The 19,596-nt window shown below is 35.3% G+C and overlaps 1 protein-coding gene and 1 pseudogene across 1 annotated transcript; one reads left to right on the plus strand and one right to left on the minus strand.

The window, feature by feature from the left end:
* The first annotated feature begins 1,878 nt into the window (after positions 1–1,878).
* On the plus strand, positions 1,879–4,995 carry LOC110450937 (annotated as a pseudogene).
* Positions 4,711–12,502, minus strand: LOC110450938. Its single transcript, XM_021498751.1, has 6 exons — positions 12,444–12,502; positions 9,323–9,452; positions 8,635–8,881; positions 7,548–7,889; positions 6,820–7,006; positions 4,711–4,738 (listed from the first exon to the last, which is right to left on the minus strand). Exons 1-6 carry the CDS (start codon positions 12,479–12,481, stop codon positions 4,711–4,713), a joined length of 972 nt encoding a protein of 323 aa, XP_021354426.1. The 5' UTR covers positions 12,482–12,502.
* Positions 12,503–19,596: the final 7,094 nt, after the last annotated feature.

A 19,596-nucleotide genomic window follows, 5' to 3' on the forward strand; every position in this document is an offset into this window, starting at 1 on the left:
TATACGATTCAATATCCTTTAAAACCATTTTTTGGTTCGGAAAATATGCAACTCGGTTCTTTTGCCGTCTTCGTAAACACTCTCGGTTTTTAACGTACTATAGTCTTCGTTTGTCTCTTCTGAAACGAGCCAGAACAATAATTTGACACCATTCCAATCAATTAACCTCTGCATGTAAGATTTCCTCATTTAAAAAATATGGCATGTTAAAGTCTTTTATAAGTGTTTATGACTATATCAGAAGTACTAAGTTGTGTATTTTTTACAAAAATGCGTCTTTCTTGTTTTCTGTGATTGGTACTGATTTATTGGGGCTGATTTTAGCACTGTCGCATGGATGTTTGCCAAAAATATTTCATTGTTTAAATGTCATATACAATATCTGCCTTTTACACGAACATGGCTTAGAAGGCTCGTTTCGACTGCGGTAAGTCTGTAGCGTTAATGACATAAAAACCAACGAAATATATCTTGAAAACTATTTTTACGACGGCTTTCGAATCTACTCTGCAGGACTGTTGTAAACTCGTTTTATATATGTTACGTGAAAAGATGTAAATCATAGCTATTTTGAAATCACATGTTATTGTCGAGGTGTCTATTTGAAATACATACATTTAAATTGAAAACATAAATAACATAAATAACAAAATTCTATATACGAAAAACCCAACATTTTAATATGCAAATTTCTTGCACGTATTTTTGTGTATTTTATAAATTCCTGATATGAAAAACAACCACAATTTTGCTCAGTGTTCTAAGTGCAAAGGTTGGATACACGAAATCAATATTAATGATAACTCCATTTAAATAAACGTAAATACGAGTTATAGAATCTGTACAATGTCAACAATTTCACAAGTAATAACCTCTGTACGATGTCATCGATAATACAAGTAGTTACATCTAGTCAATGCCATCGATATCACAAATAATTATATAGCTGTACCATTTCACCGATATTACAAATAATTATATCTGTATTTCACCGATATTACAAACAATTACATCTGTTCAATGTCAACGATACTACAAGTAATTACCACTATACAATGTCATCGATATCACACGAAGGAACATCTGCAAAATGTCACCGATATTACAAGTATTTACAAAAAATCATAACTGTACAATGTCACCGATATTACTAGTATTTAAATATGTACAATAACACCGATATCACCAGTAACTACAGCTGTATAATGCCATTGATATAACAAGTAGTTGCATACATACAATGTCACCGATATTACAAATAATTACATACATACAATGTCACCGATATTACTAGTATTTAAATATGTACAATAACACCGATATCACCAGTAACTACAGCTGTATAATGTCACTGATTTAACAAGTAGTTACATACATACAATGACACCGATATTACAAGTAGTTACATACATACAATGTCACCGATATTACCAGTGATTACAGCTGTATAATGTAATTGATATTACAAATAGTTACATACATACAATGTCACCGATATTACAAATAATTAAATTTGTTTAATGTCACCTATATTACCAGTGATTACAGCTGTATAATGTCATTGATATAACAAATAATTACATCTGTACCATATCACCGATATTACAGTACCAGTAATTACCAGTATACAATGTCACCGATATCAACAGTAATTACAGCTGCTTATCACATACTTAATTACTACTTAATACGCAATTCCCGCCCTATATGATACAAAATGCATATCAGGATTTTCGGAACACCTCTTGACTATTCGGTCCGGAACACATATGGAGTTATCGTGCCGTTTCTATGCGTGCGCAGCAGACGAGATTCTATGAAAAAATGTCGCGTTCGGCTCAAGGTGAGATGATTTTGAACTCGTTGGCAAATAGGATAATGGAGTTGGACGATCTTATTGACAAACAAAACATGGCGAAGGAACACGACGAAGCGGAGAATGTCGTTTTAACAGAAACTATTAATGAGGTCATGTGTGAGGACGAAACAGTGTGTAACGAGGCCGAGCCAACTCACCATTTTGTGGAACAGATGAGAAATGTAAACACTGTACGTAAAACTGTATCTTACCTGAACAAGTTTACAACGTGGCTTAAATCATAGAATGAACAGCGACAACTAGGAGAGTTGGACTGAAAGGAACTGGACCAATACCTTGCATTGTTTTTCATGAATGCACAGAAATCAAACGGTGGTGAATATGAACCGGACACTCTGAAATCAATCCCGACCAGTATTAATCGACACCTGAAACAGAAAGGGCTTACTGTTGATATTATTTCCGACAGAGAATTTACATACTCAAGGGAAGAATTAGCATCAAAGAGGAAACTGTTGAAACAACACGGGAAAGTAAACCGTGCTAAGCAAGCGGAGCCTTTGACGACTGAGGAAATTGACATCATGTACGAGAAAAATCTCCTGGGAAAAGGTAAACAAACACTTATGATTTGAATCATTTGATTATGTTATCATGCATATGCCACATTAAAGTTGGATAGCTAGCCGATACAATAGTTAATGACCACTTGTTTACTAATAATAGTAATATTCCAAGGTAAACTGGTCAGTTTCAAGTGAAACGTTACATTTCTGGTAATTTATTGAGTAAAGGGAGATAAATCTCATACTCATCAATGCACACTAACCAAATTAAGTACATTTGTAAATAAAATTGTTTATGACCATGGTGAGCTTATGCAATACCGCAGCGTCTGTCGTCCGTCGTCCGTCAACTTTTCCTTTAAAACGCTTCTAGTCCTGAACGGCCAAGTAGATTTTTACCAAATTTGGTCTGAAGCATCCTTAGGCCAAGGGGACAAAAATTTATATAAACGGTGGGTGTTGCCCCACTGGGGGCAGAGGGGCGGGGCCCATTATATGGGAAATACAGGTAAAACCTTTAAAATCCTTCTTCTACCGAAGGGATTAATGGATGATATCCTAATTTAGTCTGGAGTATCCTTGGGCCTAGGGGACTAAATTTTGTATAAATGGTGGGTCTGGCCCCTCAGGGGCCTGAGGGGCAGGGCCCAATAGGGAAAACATAGCAACATAATTATTCTTTAAAATCCTTTTTCTTCTGTAGGAATGAAAAGATTTGGTGTGGAGCATCCTTGGGAAAAGGGTCTTAATTTTGTATAAACGGTGGGTCTGGCCCCCCTGGGGACTGAGGGGCGGGGCCCAACAGGGGAAATATAGTTATGTACTGGTATCATTCCATACAGCAAAATCATTTGAAAAAAGATAAACAAGTAAGTGTAATCTAGTAAAAGCGTCTTGTGTCTTTAACGAATCTCTGAACCATCTCCAAGATACTTATATTCATATTGATATCGGGTCTTCGACATCCATAAAGAAAAGTCTGTGTATTTAATAGAATAATGTCATTAAGAGCATAAATGGAGGTCAGGAGAATTTGCCTTTGATTAGTATACAGAGTACAATGGAGCATCCTTGAGTAAAGGGGAACCAATTTAGTATAAACGTTTGGTGTGCCCCCCCCCCCCCCCCCCTCCTGGGACCTGAGGGGCGGGGCCCAATAGGGGAAATAGAGGTGAAACCTTTAAAATCCTTCTTCTACCGCAGGGATTAAGGGATTTTATCCTAATTTAGTCTGGAGGAGCCTTGGGCGAAGAGGACTAAATTTTGTATAAATGGTGGGTCTGGCCCCCCTAAGGGCTGAGGGGTGGGGCCGACTAGGGGAAATATAGCAAATTCTTTAATATCCTTCTTCTTCTGTAAGAATGAAAGGATTAGTTCCATATTTGGTCTGAAGCATTCGTGGGTAAAGGGGTCTCAATTTTGTATAAACGGTGGGTATGAAACCCTAGGGGCAGAGGGGTGGGGCTCTGTTTGAAGTTTGTTCTCGCTATATCTCAAGTACTGGATGGTTCTTTCTGAAATTTCATATGAAATTTTTTGTAAATTATGATTTACAGTTTATAATAATTTGTATTTACAGTAAATATGGCTGTATAGAAAAATAATACATTTATTGTACTGTCAACAGGAAATCCGAGGTTTCCCGTCATGATGTATCAAGAGTTTGCAGCCAGACGGCCAGACAGCATAAAGAGGGACGAGGATCCATTCTATCTGGGGGTACATAAGAAGTGCAATGAAAACAGCGAATACTGGTATGTGTCGCAACCAATGGGCAAAAATACCTTGGGGTGTATTGTGAAAACAATGTGCGAGAGTCAGGGATCCCAGGCCGAAAGGTCAATCATAGTGCTCGGAAAACCGCGATTAGCACGTTGGTACACGCTGGAGTGCCGCCGACACTGGTACAACAACACTCAGGACACAAAAACCTTGCCTCTATTAACAATTACAGTACAGCATCAATCCAGCAGCAAAAACATATGTCTTCTATATTGTGTAGCTACTCCAGCTCGAAATCGACAATGGCGGCCTGCGTACCTAGTAATCTAGATGACATGCCGGGTCGATCATTTCAGGAATTGGTAGAGTCAATTTGAAATGATATCGAACACTTTCAGGACATTGCTCCTATTACCGCCCAAAAAGAAGGAAAAGAAGTGATGTCTAACATTCCCAAGCCAACAGGATGCCCCAGTATGTTTTCTAGCGCGACCATTAATGGTGATGTAGTGTTTAACTATGGTAATAACAATACAAGTAAACGCATTCGCGTTATTTATGATTCTGATTCTGATTAAATTAATTTGTCAAATGAGCATCAGATCATAAGTGAAGCTGATCAGATGGACATCTGATAGAATCATCAAATGGACATAGGCCATATTATCGGACACCAAGATTAACGGAAACAGACAGTTAGTTAAGGATTAACTTGAATATATTTTTCATGTTATAGCTCCATAACATAAAAAATATATTCAAGTTAATCCTTATAATTTAATCTACTATACACAATCCCTATGGAAATACACTTATATTGATGGACTATTTCTCATAGAAATTATTGCGCTGCTGTATCAGACAATCAACAGCGACGTTACAAACGGCGACGTCATTTTTTTACGTTATGGGCTGATAACATAATTTTTTAAGCCAATGAAAATGCTTGTTACAAGCAAGATTAAATTATTCATATATATTCTCTATATAATGTCACCGATGTAACAAGTTATTACATCTGTACAATATCACCGATATTACAAAAAATAACACCTGTTTAATGTCAACGATATTACAAGTAGTTATATACATAAAATGTCACCGATATTACAAGTGATAACAGCTGTATACTGTCATTGATATAACACGTAGTAACGTCTGTTAAATGTCACCAATATTACAAATAATTACATCTGTACCTTGTCACCGATATCACCAGTAATTACAGCTGTATAATGTCACCGATATTACAAGTAACAACATATGTTCAATGTCACTGATATCACAAGTATTTGAATATGTACAATGTCACCAATATCACCTGTAATTACAGCTGTATAATGTCATTGATATTACAAATAGTTACATACATACAATGTCACCGATATTACAAATAATTACATTTGTTTAATGTCACCGATATTACCAGTAATTACCAGTGTACAATGTCACCGATATTAAAATGAAGTTACATATGTCACCAATATTACAAATAATTACAGCTGTATAATGTCATTGATATAACACGTAGTAACATCTCTTAAATGTTAGCGATATTCCAAGTTGTTACATCTGTACAATGTTACTGATAATACATATAATTACACCTGTTTAATGTCACTGGTATTACAAGTAGTTACATACATACAATGTCACTGATATTACAAGTAATTACATCTGTACCATGTCACCGATATTACAAGTAATTACATCTGTACCATGTCACCGATATTACCAGTAATTACCAGTGTCCAATGTCATAAATATCACCAGTAATTACCAGTGTCCAATGTCATAGATATCACCAGTAATTACATCTGTTCAATGTCACTGATATTATAAGTATTTAAATATGTACAATGTCACCGATATTACCAGTAATTACCAGTGTCCAATGTCATAGATATCACCAGTAATTACAGCTGTATAATGTCACCGATATCATACGTAGTAACATCTGTACAATGTCACCGATATTACAAGTATTTAAATATGTACAATGTCACCGATATCAACAGTAATTACAACTGTATAATGTCATTGATATAACACGTAGTAACATCTGTTTAATGTCACCGATATTACAAGTAATTACATCTGTACAATGTCACCGATATTACAAGTAATAACATGTGTACAAGGTCACTGATATGACAAGTAATTACATATGTACAATGTCACCAATATTTCAAGTAATTACATTTGTACACTGTCACCAATATTACTAGTAATAACGTCTGGTGTTATTCTTCTATATGCATATAATCTGTATAAAAAACTTCATAATTTCAAGTGCATTTACACATCTGAAGCACATGTCGTTCCATTCCATCACGTACATTATCAACATCGTTCGAATAATGTGCTGACCACAGAGTTTTGAATTCTGACCTGTTTATCGATAGTGACGTTAATCTANGATTCTTCTATATGTATACAACCCGTATCAAAAACTTCATAATTTCAAGTGCATTTGCACATCTGAAGTACATGCCGTTCCATGCCATCCCGTACTTTATCACCGTCGGTCGCATAATGTGCTGACCAACGTTTTTAAATTCTGACTTGTTTATCTTTAGTGACGTTAATCTGTTTATGCTTTTTGCATAACTTCTTGAGAGTTTCAACCGATCCCAAATAGATATGCATGCAAAGGTAGCAACATGTGCGATCGATGGTATAATTTGCGGCGTCATGTTGCTAACCACTTGCCCAAAGGGCACCCCAAAAGCCTGAGTAACCACTTGAATGTTTGGTGGGTGAAACATTGACTGGCCTGGAGCCGTATTTGGTGTTGTTGTTGATGCTATGAGAAACGCCTCCACAATTTCTATTACATTATTTTTCCATTCATCCATATAATGAATGGAGAGTGGAATTTTGAACTGGTTCATCTTTTCTGTAACAAAAAAATATATTAAAAATAATAAAAAAAGCTAATCAATTATTAAAATAATATTAACATGATAATTCAAACGCCACACCTTAATTTAACAAAGAGCATCGATATAAGTACTCTCCAAGAGAAAAAAAGGTAAAGTCATTCGTATTCGTTAACAGGTAAGGAAGCACGGAATACGATCTAAGAAACTTGTTAACATGGCAGACATTGGAATCCCATACATACTTATAACTATCAAGAGCACTCATATTCTTCAAATAGATTATTAAGGATACCCGTCCAACTGCAGGCATGGGGATCCTTGAATAGCAAATAATATAAACTCGCTAAAAAGGGGGTTCAGATGGTCTGGAATGTTACTACTAAGGGAAAGTTTAACGTAAAAGTTGCCCAATCACGTTTGTTGTAAAATTCGTTTGTGAAGTCACCATTATTGTAGGTGAAAACATGTCACGATATATTATTTCAAACATAATATCCTCTTGTTTTTTGTCTGGTGAAATGTCTCTATGAAATGAAACTAGATACATAGGCTTACTTTCCGCTTCTGTTACACTGAACACAAATAGACTCTCAAGTAGCTTGGCTCTGGCATTAGATACATCCAGTTGAAGTCCTGGGCTGACATTTTCGTAGTCTGCATCTGCCTCTAGCTCTTCGGTTTTCAGGTACGATGCTAACCTCACAACACATTCTTTACCCGTGTGGAGATTATATCGGTCAATCCAGCGTAGGTATGTGAAGACCCGGGAAGGTGGAATGTATATATCAACCTTGGAGACAGACTCCACGTGGTTTCGGATGACTTCCACACATTCTGTGATCAAGTTTTCTGTCCGATACTCATCTGCTAAAGGTAGTACTGTATCCAGATTTTTATCTGTAAATACACAGGATTTAGAGGGAAGTATGATTTATTTTGTTACTATAAATTCAGATGAAATTTTAAATATGATTCGACGCCATTTTCCTCCACATTTAAACAGATAATCCTAATATTTATGTCTTGGACATACTTAAACATTATTTGAAAAGGTGTTTTGACTGAAATGTCACTCCAATGGAAAATATCTATGTCTACTCTAATACCATTAATCATTGAGTGATCCCGCGTTTCTGTCGTGTATAGAGTATATCCTGTACAATGTGAACAATCTCTGCCCTGAGCGCCAAGAACTGCGACACTTTGAAGAATCATCACCGACCAAAAGTTGTACCCGCAAATGATCCCATAAATTCAGTATTCAATCGATACACTATTATCCATCTTTCATCATCGAATATCAGGGGGCTACGTTCGATCACTTACGTTCTGTGCGCCCCTTTCATATGCCCTGGCAAAATTTAAGACAAATAATGAGTTATTTGATTGGTCGCAGGAAACAAAACTGCCCCATCGCTAGGCTGATACTAGACAGGCGGGATAAACATCCGAGACGTTTTCAAACAATACTGTTTTTTTTTACACAAATATTTGAGACTGCTTGTGGAAATGATCATACCCAACCGAGACAGACTCAATATTGTGGAAGAATTTTTGTGAAATCTGTACAATTATGAATACTGAACTAGTCCTGTTCTTAGTCTATTAAATGTGTCCTAGTAACGGCACGTTTCATCATTACCTGTGATTTTGTCAGGGAAAAAGGGCAGAAGACATTTTAAGAATGTGGCCATCTCATCATATGTTTTCCCAGGGAACTCCAGCTTCCTTTTAGTGTCGTCAGTGCACTCGTCTTGTTGCCACTCTTTCTTAAGCCAAGCATCAAAAACAGGTGAAGCTGACTCTAGTAAGGCTTTGTTTACATGAAGATATTTTTCTTCTACTACCAGTATCACATCGTTTGGCAGAAAGCCTGGATCTATTTGAGCCTAAAATTTGAAAAAAAGTATTTACGGACATGTTCAAAAAATTCATTCAGTGTACATTACTTTTATTCATTCATTATCAATCCGATTGATACTATATCCAATCAGTTAGTGATTATGGGAATTATATAAAGATGTTGAATTCGGAATCTTCATTCCTGAATTCTTAATTTAAAGTAAGGAAATCACCAGATTTTGTTCCTGATGTCAATTACGAACGCTTTAGAGGAAAAACTATCCAACATCCTTACATATTACATATGGTGACCCTTCCTAAAGACATGGGCTGGTTTTTATATCTTCTTGTTTATTTAGTAACATTGTAAAGTATAATCAGCTGAACTTGTGCATGAATAACATCTTTATAACTTGCAATATATATCAAATTTTCCGAACATAATAGCGATTGATAAAAGCATACGTTTTAAGCGTGAGGCTACTTACTACACATGTTTCGTCCTTTACTTCAATATCCAGTATTGGCACTGGTTCGATGTGATCACCAGACTGATCTTTGTCGTATTCTAAACTTTCATCGCATTGGTTTTGAAGTACGACACCAGGTTCCTGCATTCTATAAAGATTAAAAAAAATGTTTTGAGTTAACGTACATATCAATTGGCGGAGACATAAATATAAAACAAAATTAATATACAAAATTATATTTATATCATATTTGGTTACAGTCTTTCAGACTTTAAATGTAACCACCGTTATTCTTCAAATTGTATAAAAATAGATACGTGATGAAAATCGGATCCATTATCTACAACCCTTAAAACTGAGACATCCACTTTCATAACTTAAGAATGAATAAGGTGTAGATTGGATGCCATTAACGATAGTAAACAATGAATTGTTTCCTATTGAAGTTAAGTTGATTTTTTTAGGAGAATCAAGTATGGTAAAGAGAACAAAATAAATGTCTTTATATTTTGGTATCATTATCTAGAAATCTGTTAGGATTCGTTGGAGTATATATCACAAAACCCCCCATTAAGAAATAGTAGGTTAAAGGCGTTGTAGCACAGCGGACAAACATGCATGCCAAAAGAGAACAAGGCCAGACTCTACTCTTAAGTCGGCAAACCTATTACAACGCAAAATAACTGCCATCCTTTCGGGGTACCTGCTCCGTTTGAAACAGCAACGACCGCTAGATAATACAACCGGTTTTGTTTAACGTAACAATTTGTAACTCAAAAATTGTCTCTAACGAGATAATCACATACCACTCTAAGTGGTGGATCACTCGGCTCGTGTGTCGATGAAGATCGCAGACAGGTTCGTAAATTAATGTGAATTGTAGTTCCTATTAAACATCGACATCTTGCAAACTGCAGGCACATCAACGTTGCGCCTTGTACCGTACACCTCCCAGTTATTGCATCGGGAGCGGTCTCAAATGATGAATCACAGTCTCCAAGCGACTAACATAAATACCAATTCGGCTGAAGAATCGCATACGACAAAAAAATCCTAAAGGTCAATCTTGTGTATTGTTATCTTATTATATCTTTAAAGACACAGCCTGATCGGTGCACGTCTTATCAAATGGGGAAAATGGCCCTTTAAAATACAGTGACAAGGAAGTTAAGGTCGCTATATGTGACGAAGCAATAGAGGTGATGGCAAGTCGTTGATGTCATTTAACGCAAAGTAAGATAACATTATAAACGTGTTTTTCTGAACTGTAGTGATAGTCTATTATTGTATGTCACTAAACAATATCATAAAAAGTTAATCTTTAAGAGTGCGTAAACAATTTCTAATCTAGTTGAATAATTGTAATTGTGCAATCGGGGTTCTTTGCACAAATCACTCGACAAACATTGGTTGTTTCTTGTAGTTTATTACATTATCTTGGAATCCCTAAAATGATATAAAACACTTATTGTACAAAACAGACACATACTAGACATATTGCGAATCAAACACACCGCACGGTAACTTTTACATGACGCGAACAATGGAATATTAAAAAGGACAAGAACACAATTCTATGACAACAACAACAACCTAATCAGTTTAACCAAACAATGGAATAATAGTATCGTTACATGCAAATTTCAATTATAGAACATTCTCAGTATAGAATGTAATTCATATTTTACTTTTACTTTTAGTCACGACTAATTCAGACAGAGGAATTTACGTCAAGTCTTAAATAAACACCTTCCAAATAATAATAATTGATTAATTACATGTATATATATTCTGTAAATGACTTACCCTGCATGTGGTGCTGAGGATAGCTTAGCTCAATTATCGATCAAGCATACCAATCAAATCAAGAAGCCATCGATGATATATATATACTTTCCACTACCAGCATTAAATGTATGTCTAACCCCTTGTAAGTTAAGTGCCCAAGTGAACAAAGAGAGCAAGAAAAACGGAAAAGAAAAGAAGCGTCGCATTGCGCATGCATGTCCGAAATGGTCAGTCCGGTCAACAAAAGAGTACAACACATAACACATATGTTACACAATCATAAGCAAATTTCAAGAAAAAATTATTTATTTTCTATCAAATCCAAATAATCAATATTAAAGCCAAAATATTAATAAACACTTAATACAACAGGGTGCCACATAATCAACAGATGTACTTTCACATTCCTTGACTATTTCAAGGACACCTTAAATGCTCGTTCCTAACATGTAGAAAAATGAACTATATTTATTGAGTATAAAATACACGTTTAGCTTAAAAACCTATTCTTCCATATAATCATCTTGTTAGTTAAACCCATGTGTTAGTTTAAAGATATACATTAATAATTTAAACAAAACTTATTTCTAAGATAATAACACTGTTATTCTCATTTACAATATCACAGAAAACATAAAGCTGAATTTAAGTGTGTGTGCTTTTGTTGTTTGCAGGCCATTTATTAGGTGGGTTTAAAGTGTGTCACCCGATAACGCGAGGATATGCAGGTTGCGCAGCAATGCTACTTGTAACAGGTAAACGATCAACACATGCAAGGTTCTTCTTCAGCTATGTAAACACTAAAATACCGGTAACAGGTCAGACGCCGATATACTGTACGAATATGATCACTCCGCTTTAAGTCCTTTGCCAATTTACATATATCACGAGAAAAACTCTTGACGGGTAAGACTTGACATGCCATGGATACAATAATGGGACACTACGAGTTAAAATAAAAGAGTAATTATTAACGAGTTCTGGACCACACAAGGCATCAAAGAATGCATCTATATGTGTAGCCCGTGCAGAATAGGATTTTTTTCTGCTTTGCGGTCAATGAAGAAGATACAAATCTGCTGTCCCCATTGCAACATTTGTGATCCAGATTTGTTTCTTTTTCACTTCCTTATTCTTTTGTTTCGTGGTGTTTCCCGATGCACTAGCCTTCGTATGACTTTAGCCGTTGTGTGAACGTTACTAGCTGTGACCCCCAAACAAACAAACAAAATAGCACATGACTACATTGTAAAACTAGATAGATGGTGATGCAAATACTGCATACAAGCACATATAGTATTATGTTAAATAGCACGCTAGCTGAACCTCTGTCCTGTTACGAAATACTTACGCCATTTTATCGCCGTTGTCGTTGCTAACAAGGAACATGTGATACTGCTACACACATGCGCAGTATAAGGAATGAGCTTATCTCGTCGATTACATATATTGAGCGTATTTTTGTACATGACTAATACAAACAACACTATATATCCTACCATTGACAAAAATAGCCCCAGTCATTAGTCAACATAGAATTACATTGTACCAGATGACAGATTTTACACCAATTTATCGCATACTATAAAATGAGTTTATCACGTAATATAGATATACAGCAACACAGAATATGTATAACTTTACAAATTGTACGTATCAGTGACAGGTATTATACTAATTTATCTCATACTATGTAAAACGACACAGAATACATATTGATTGTCACTTTCAACATGAAAAGTATATAGGAGACTGCCCCCCCAACCCCCACCCCCCTACTTTTTGCTTCAGAAGTGCTACGAAGTTTATGCTGTTGTTGAGAAAAATCGAATATCAGTCTGAAAGTATTTTTCTGAAATAAAATCATAATTTTTGCATCGTTTTACTTGGGAAAGAACATTTTCATCCAGAATTAAAATTTAATCAAACATTTTGGGAAAATTTCAAGTTAAAACATAGGGTTTTTCATTCTTATTATTCTTGTATACCAATGTAAAATAAAGGATTTGTCATTCTTATTATTCTTATATACCAAAAAACTCGTAGTTTTAAGAAGTAGTGTAATATGTATTCCAAAATTCAGTCAAAAAACCCAAAAACATATTCATTTCGCACAACAAAGTACCCTGTGTACCCAAAACAAAAAGATGGGGACCTAAGACACCTCCCTGGCGCCCTTCTACAAGCAATGCACCTGATTACAGGTAATGTGTAATGAAATTCGTTGCAAGCCTGCAATAAACCTTTCAGTGCATGTTAGGTCACAAACAATTCCTTATTCAGATTTGCTTCATCACTTGGCGTGATTAATAAGTTTTTTGTTAACAATCAATTTTTAGATCAAATGTCATACCGTTGTCTCTTTTTAGAATTTGTTCTTGTACATTTTATTATCAGATTTTTGTTTTTACATTGCTTTTGGGAGATATTTCATACTCATTTGTTGATATTCATCTGATAATAAAGAGTAAATGTATTGGTAAAGGTCGCCAACATATCTCGTAAATTTAAAGGTACACGAAATGCAAAAGAAAATCCATAATATAACTGGCTTTTGGATTTACTGACCAAAAGGGGCAAAGGTTGCTCAAATGAACAAGTTAGTATTTGTCCGAAACTACATGAGGTATCTGCGCAAAAAAGGATCCGAAACAGAACGTTTGGAAGATTAAACTACTAGAAGTTTTCCTCTCTAACAATCAAGGACCTCTTTTACTGGTCCTGTTGACATAAAAGATGTTGTTTTCTAACAATTTTAATTCAAAGGAGAGCAATTCCACACTTCTGCCAAATCGTGCCAGGTGTCAGTTCATTTCCACACAAATTGTATTGTTCTGCGTCATCTCGTGTATGCTCATTTCATCTTATTTGCAAATACCTGAACCCCTGTGCACAGGTTATCCTATAAGGAAGAGAGTCTTTGAATTCTTAATTATGAAGTAGGTCGTCTGACATAAGTGATGACCTTTTAGAAGTGTTGTTCATTTTATCAAAGAATCAACCAGCCTTCACTCTCAATTTTTGTCTTTTGGATGACCCTGGCTGCAAAGCTTGAACAGGATGGCTAAACACAGTTTCTCAAAATCCATTCGTTCTTGGTCCAATTTCTTTCTTCTTCTTTACATACCAAATCTATACAAAATGCTCTTTTACTGTTTTGGGTTAAGATGAAGACTGATATCTTTTGGAATTAAGTGTTCCGTATTTTGTGGCATTTCCCTTTTTATCATTTTGAAAACCTTTCATTCTGTAGACCAAGCATTGAATAAGGCTATAGTTCCAGTGTTCCTGATGCGGACCATTTGAGTAGGGAAAAGATGCTTTAACACAATACTTTATTCTCAGAAACATTCTTTGGAGACAAAGTAATTGCCTTAATAGATGGTACATATATTTATGTTTAAAAAAGTGCTGACCATAAGCTTCAGAGAATGTCTTACTGTGGCCAGAAAGTGCGCAATTATCTTAAATTCATGAGCATACATCTATCTGATGGCTACAGTTTTGACACAGTAGAACCATTCTCTGGAAGTCAAAATGATGCAAGCGTAACAACATGGTTGGAGCAACACGACAATGTAGTCGTTGATCGTTATTTTAGAGCTGTTTTACCAATGTTAAAGGCATCTGGTATTAATACAGGTTAACATTGACAGAACAGTTACTAAATCTCGATGGATTGTAGTCTTATAATGTCCGTTCTTAGTATTGGCTATTTTTTTTAAACTCAGTTAATATCAAATTGCTTCATTGATATAATTAAGGTAGTGCTAAAGATTGTGACTGCATGTCTAAATTGGATGCGAGGACCAGTTGATCAAAGATTACTGGAAACTGATAGAAAAGACATAGAACTTGCACAACACATGAAGTGTCTACTTACAAAAACAGAATGTTTGGCTCAGAGGGTGAACTAACCAGTTCTTTCCAAGAGAGCAAAGGTAAAACTCGTAAAGATTATGAAATATGGGTGTATCAGCATTCTCAAGACCTCATCCGGTGTCAGATTTGTTGGAAACATAAAAGCCAGACAAAATATAATGTATGGATTCAATACAGCACGACACCAAATGATAATAAAACAATAAAAGATTTCTACTGCCATTGCCCAGTTGGTCAAAGGACTATGGGAATGTGTGCTCTTATATCAAGAATCCTTTATTATCATGACTAGCATAGCAATCTTCAAAATCTAAAGCAGTTGCACCAAAAAGGGCTAAGAAGTTCCGACAAAGCTTGAAACAAGTTGTTTTCTTGTAAATCTAGAATCACCAGTTTGAAACCAAACTCAAAGCCTCTCATTCCTTTTTTTCCCTTATTTTTTGCAAGTCTGCCACTGGAACTCATTTCATACTATGCATTTTGCACAATGTCATCAGCTTTTGATACGGCGCCTAACTTTAATATTTATATAAAAACAAAGTCACAAAGAATCATACAATCATAGAATTCCATAGATATTGCACTGATGGTGGCCATCCTGAAAAGGAATAAACCAACAAATATTTTCGATACATCTTCTCTGTTGATTAAATACACTTCATCCCGTCTAAATTGGAACAAACATTTTCTTCTTTTCTATCTGTTTTCAGTCGTAATTATTGACTATACACTTAGCTATGATTGCTGTTGTACAGACCAAATGGTCATTTTATCTATTCCTGGAATATGTTCCACCACATATTTTGGAATTATATTTTTGTCACTTGTAGTTCATGACCTAGTCCTTTTATAATCAACGTATGTTTGGTATACAAGTTATAAGATACTTTTATTCTAAGATGAACCCATTTTTGTTTGGAAAATATCATTGCTTGAAATGGCTTCTGGCTGTGATTTGTCTCTAAGTATCTGATAACTCACCATAGCAATGTTTACTTTAGTACATAATCCTTAGTTTTGGTTGCATCATAAATGATCCTTCAATATATTGTTATTTTGAAAAGAAATGGTCTTTTGGGAAAAAAACTTTTTGAGAATTTCAGTTTTATGCTTCTACGATTGTTGTGAAAAGGTTTAGATCTACACCTCACCAAAAGAAAACTGAAATCAAAGAAGAAGCCATTTTTGACGCCCCCCCTTTCATTATCTGTAATGTGATATAGAGTAGGTCGCATTTAGGTAGTGTATTGGTTCATGAAATCAATAGTATTATTCGTGTTACAAGATCATTTATCATTGTAGTGATGTGTTACATGTAGTCCGCATTTCCTCTGGCCCTGACACCAGAATTAGACATTTCGACAGATGTATCGGGCCTACACCAGACATCTTTCTGTCAAAATGTCTTTGTCTGGTGTCAGGGCCAGATGAAATGCGGGCTTGTGATGTGTACACCGAAGTGAAATACCTTTGGTACTTGTTTCTGTTGGTATATTTATTTATAGTTGTTTTGAATTTGTCTCTTATCTAGTTCACATAGAACAATGTATAGTAGATGTAAGCCAACCAACATTCAGGAAGTGCAGTGGATAGCGCACTATATAAGTTACAATAACTTGTAACATGAACGCTGTAAAATAAATGAAGTTTTTATTGATAATCTTTAACAAGAAGGATTAATATAAGATCCAATAAAATTGTTGTAAAATAAATAAAGTTTAAATTTATTAAAAGAAGTTGTTACGAACAAGTAAACAAAACACAGGGGTGCGAATTACATCAGACTTAATTGTTTTTAATCAGCTATAGGATCGAACGTATCATTCGTTTCCTCGCTAAGATTAAAACTTTAGGAACTATGTTCAATAATTTGATATGGAATACAAAACGTGTGTGTGTATGAAACAAGAGGCCCAATAGGCCTGAATCGCTCACCTGGTTTAATCTCACACTTGCAATCTTAAAAGTGGACTGATATACAACTACAGGCAAAATGTATGTGTTCGATTCATTTCAATATATTAAATGATTTAAACAGATGACGCCTGTGACCTTGAAAGTCGAACAAGGACATTAAGTTGAACAGAGTTCATAGCCTTCCGTCCCAGCATGATTATGGCTAAATATCATTACCCTGGACCTTTTGAATATATTCAGAACAAGACATTTAAAGATTTAACCATATTTGATCCCTGTGACCTTGAATATGAGCGAAGGTTATTTATTTTAACAAACTTGGTTGTCATTTACCCCAGCATCTAACTGGCAAAATATCATCATCCAAGGCCTTTTGGTTATTGAGAAGAAGTTTTAAACATATTTGACCCCTGTGACCTTGAAAATATGTGAAGGTCATTTGTTTGATCAAACTTGGTAGCTATTTATCCTAGCATGTTACTGACTAAATATCATTATCCAAGGCCTTTTGGTTATTGAGAAGTTTTTTAAAGGTTTTTAACATATTTGACCCCCTGTGACCTTGAAAATAGATTAATGTCATTCATTTGAACACACTTAGATTCCCTTTATCTCAGCACGTTACTGTCAATATATCATTATCCTATGCCTCTTTGGTATTCAAAAGAAGTTGTTTAAAGATTTTAAACATATTTGATCCATGTGACCTTGAAAATGGGTCAAGGTCATTTCTTTTAACAAACTTGGTAGCCCTTCATCTGGCATGATTCTGGCCAAAATATCATCATCCAAGGCCTTTTGGCTATTGAGAAGAATTTTTTNCAAAATATCATCATCCAATGCCTTTTGGCTATTGAGAAGAATTTTTTAAAGATTTTTTTTACATATTTTGACCCCTGTGACCTTGACAATAGATGAAGGTCATTCATTTGAACAAACTTTGCAGGCCATTCATCCTAGCATGTTACTGGCAAAATATCATTATCCTTTAACTCTTTGGTATTCAGAAGAAGTTTTTAAAGATTTCAAACATATTTGAATCATGTAAACTTGAAAATGGGCAAAGGTCATTTGTTTGAATAAACTAGGTAGCCCTTCATCTTAGCATGATACTGGTCAAACATCATTATTCTATGCCTCTTGGGTATTCAGGAGAAGTTGTTTAAAGGTTTTAAACATACATATTTGACCGCTGTGACCTTGAAAATAGATGAAGGTAATTTGTTTGAACAAACTTGGTAGCACTTCATCCGAGCATGTTACTGGCCACATATTAGTATCCTAGGCCTTTTTCTGATCGAGAAGAAGTTGTTTGAATGCTTTTAATATATTTGATCCCTGTGACCTTGAAAATGCGTGATGGTCATTCGTTTGAAAAAACTTGTGAGCCCTTCATCCCAGCTTGATACATGCAAAATATCAGTGCCCTGGACCTTTAGGTTATTGAGAAGAAGTCGTTTTAAGATTTTAACACATTTGACCCATGTGACCTTGAAAGTGGGTCAAGTCATTCATTTGAACAAACTTGGTAGCCATTTGTCCCAGTATGCATCAGGTCCAATTTCAGTACCCTGGGCCTTTTGGTCATTGAAAAGAAGTCGTTTGAAGATTTTAAGACATTTGACCCCAGTTACCTTGAAAGTGGGTCGAGGTCATTCATTTGAACAAACTTGGTAGCCCTGCATCCCAGTATGCAACAGGCCCAATATAAGTACCCTGGGCCATTTGGTTATTGAGAAAAAGTCGTTTGAAGATTTTAACACATTTGACCCCTGTGACATTTGAACAAACTTTGTAGTCCTTTATCCCAGTTTGCTTCTGTTCAAATATCATCATTCTAGGCCTTTTGGTTATTTAGAAGAAGTTGTTTAAAGTAAAATATTGACGACGGACGACGGACGGACGACGGACGCCGCGCCACGGCATAAGCTCATCTGCCCGAAAGCTAAAAAGTACAAAGTATAATAAAGATTACCCTTTTTGGCTACAAAATAAGAATTTTTACATTGACAATTTAAAAAATAAAAGACAAGCATGTACATTTTATTCCTCTTTTCTTTCTTGGATATAACGAAAATAAATACTTGCATGAAAATATGCTTGTTACATTTAATATAGATAGAGATCTTCATATTCGAAAATACAAATTGACATGGAATAATTACATGTACATTTAATAAATCATTGTGAACTGTTATTTGCTTAAAACATATCACACATAAATATTGTAAAGATGACTACGTGTTTTAGCTGCCATCGTTATCCCATTGCAATCTAACATAAAAATGTCAGCGATATGTGGGATCCGGTGACTTACTTCATTTTCATTTTGACGATTATCAACCGATATCTGACAGGTGTTCTGTTTTCATTGAATTAACAATATGATGACTTTGTTTGGATGCGGAAGCGATTTTTTTTATCAATGTGTGTTATCATCCCTCAAAGAAGAGTCCACTAAAGGTGAATATAAGAAACAAAATGTTTACATTTAAAGCTGAAGCTGGTATGGAGTACAGTAGTCTTGCCAGATAACATTGATTATTCAAGGACCTGTTTTGGAGTTTCTTCTGGATTCCGTGTGTCATTGTTTGCCAAAACAAATGCCATACATTTCCTCATGTTAGACTCGGTCTTTCTAACTGTATTCTCTGTATTCTTGTTCCGCGTGCTTGAAACAAAGTCGTAGTTGTCGTCTGCTTCAG

Source organism: Mizuhopecten yessoensis, unplaced genomic scaffold (assembly GCF_002113885.1).
Source record: "Mizuhopecten yessoensis strain PY_sf001 unplaced genomic scaffold, ASM211388v2 scaffold5547, whole genome shotgun sequence".
NCBI classification, from domain to species: Eukaryota; Metazoa; Mollusca; class Bivalvia; order Pectinida; family Pectinidae; genus Mizuhopecten; species Mizuhopecten yessoensis.

Coding starts and splice junctions, on each gene's coding strand:
- LOC110450938 (XM_021498751.1), bottom strand. CDS start 12,481: ATGTTCCTTGTTAGCAACGACAACGGCGATAAAATGGC. Junction 8,882..9,322: donor TAAAGGACGAAACATGTGTA/GTAAGTAGCCTC, acceptor TTCAAATTTTAG/GCTCAAATAGATCCAGGCTT. Junction 7,890..8,634: donor TTTCCCTGACAAAATCACAG/GTAATGATGAAA, acceptor GTGTATTTACAG/ATAAAAATCTGGATACAGTA.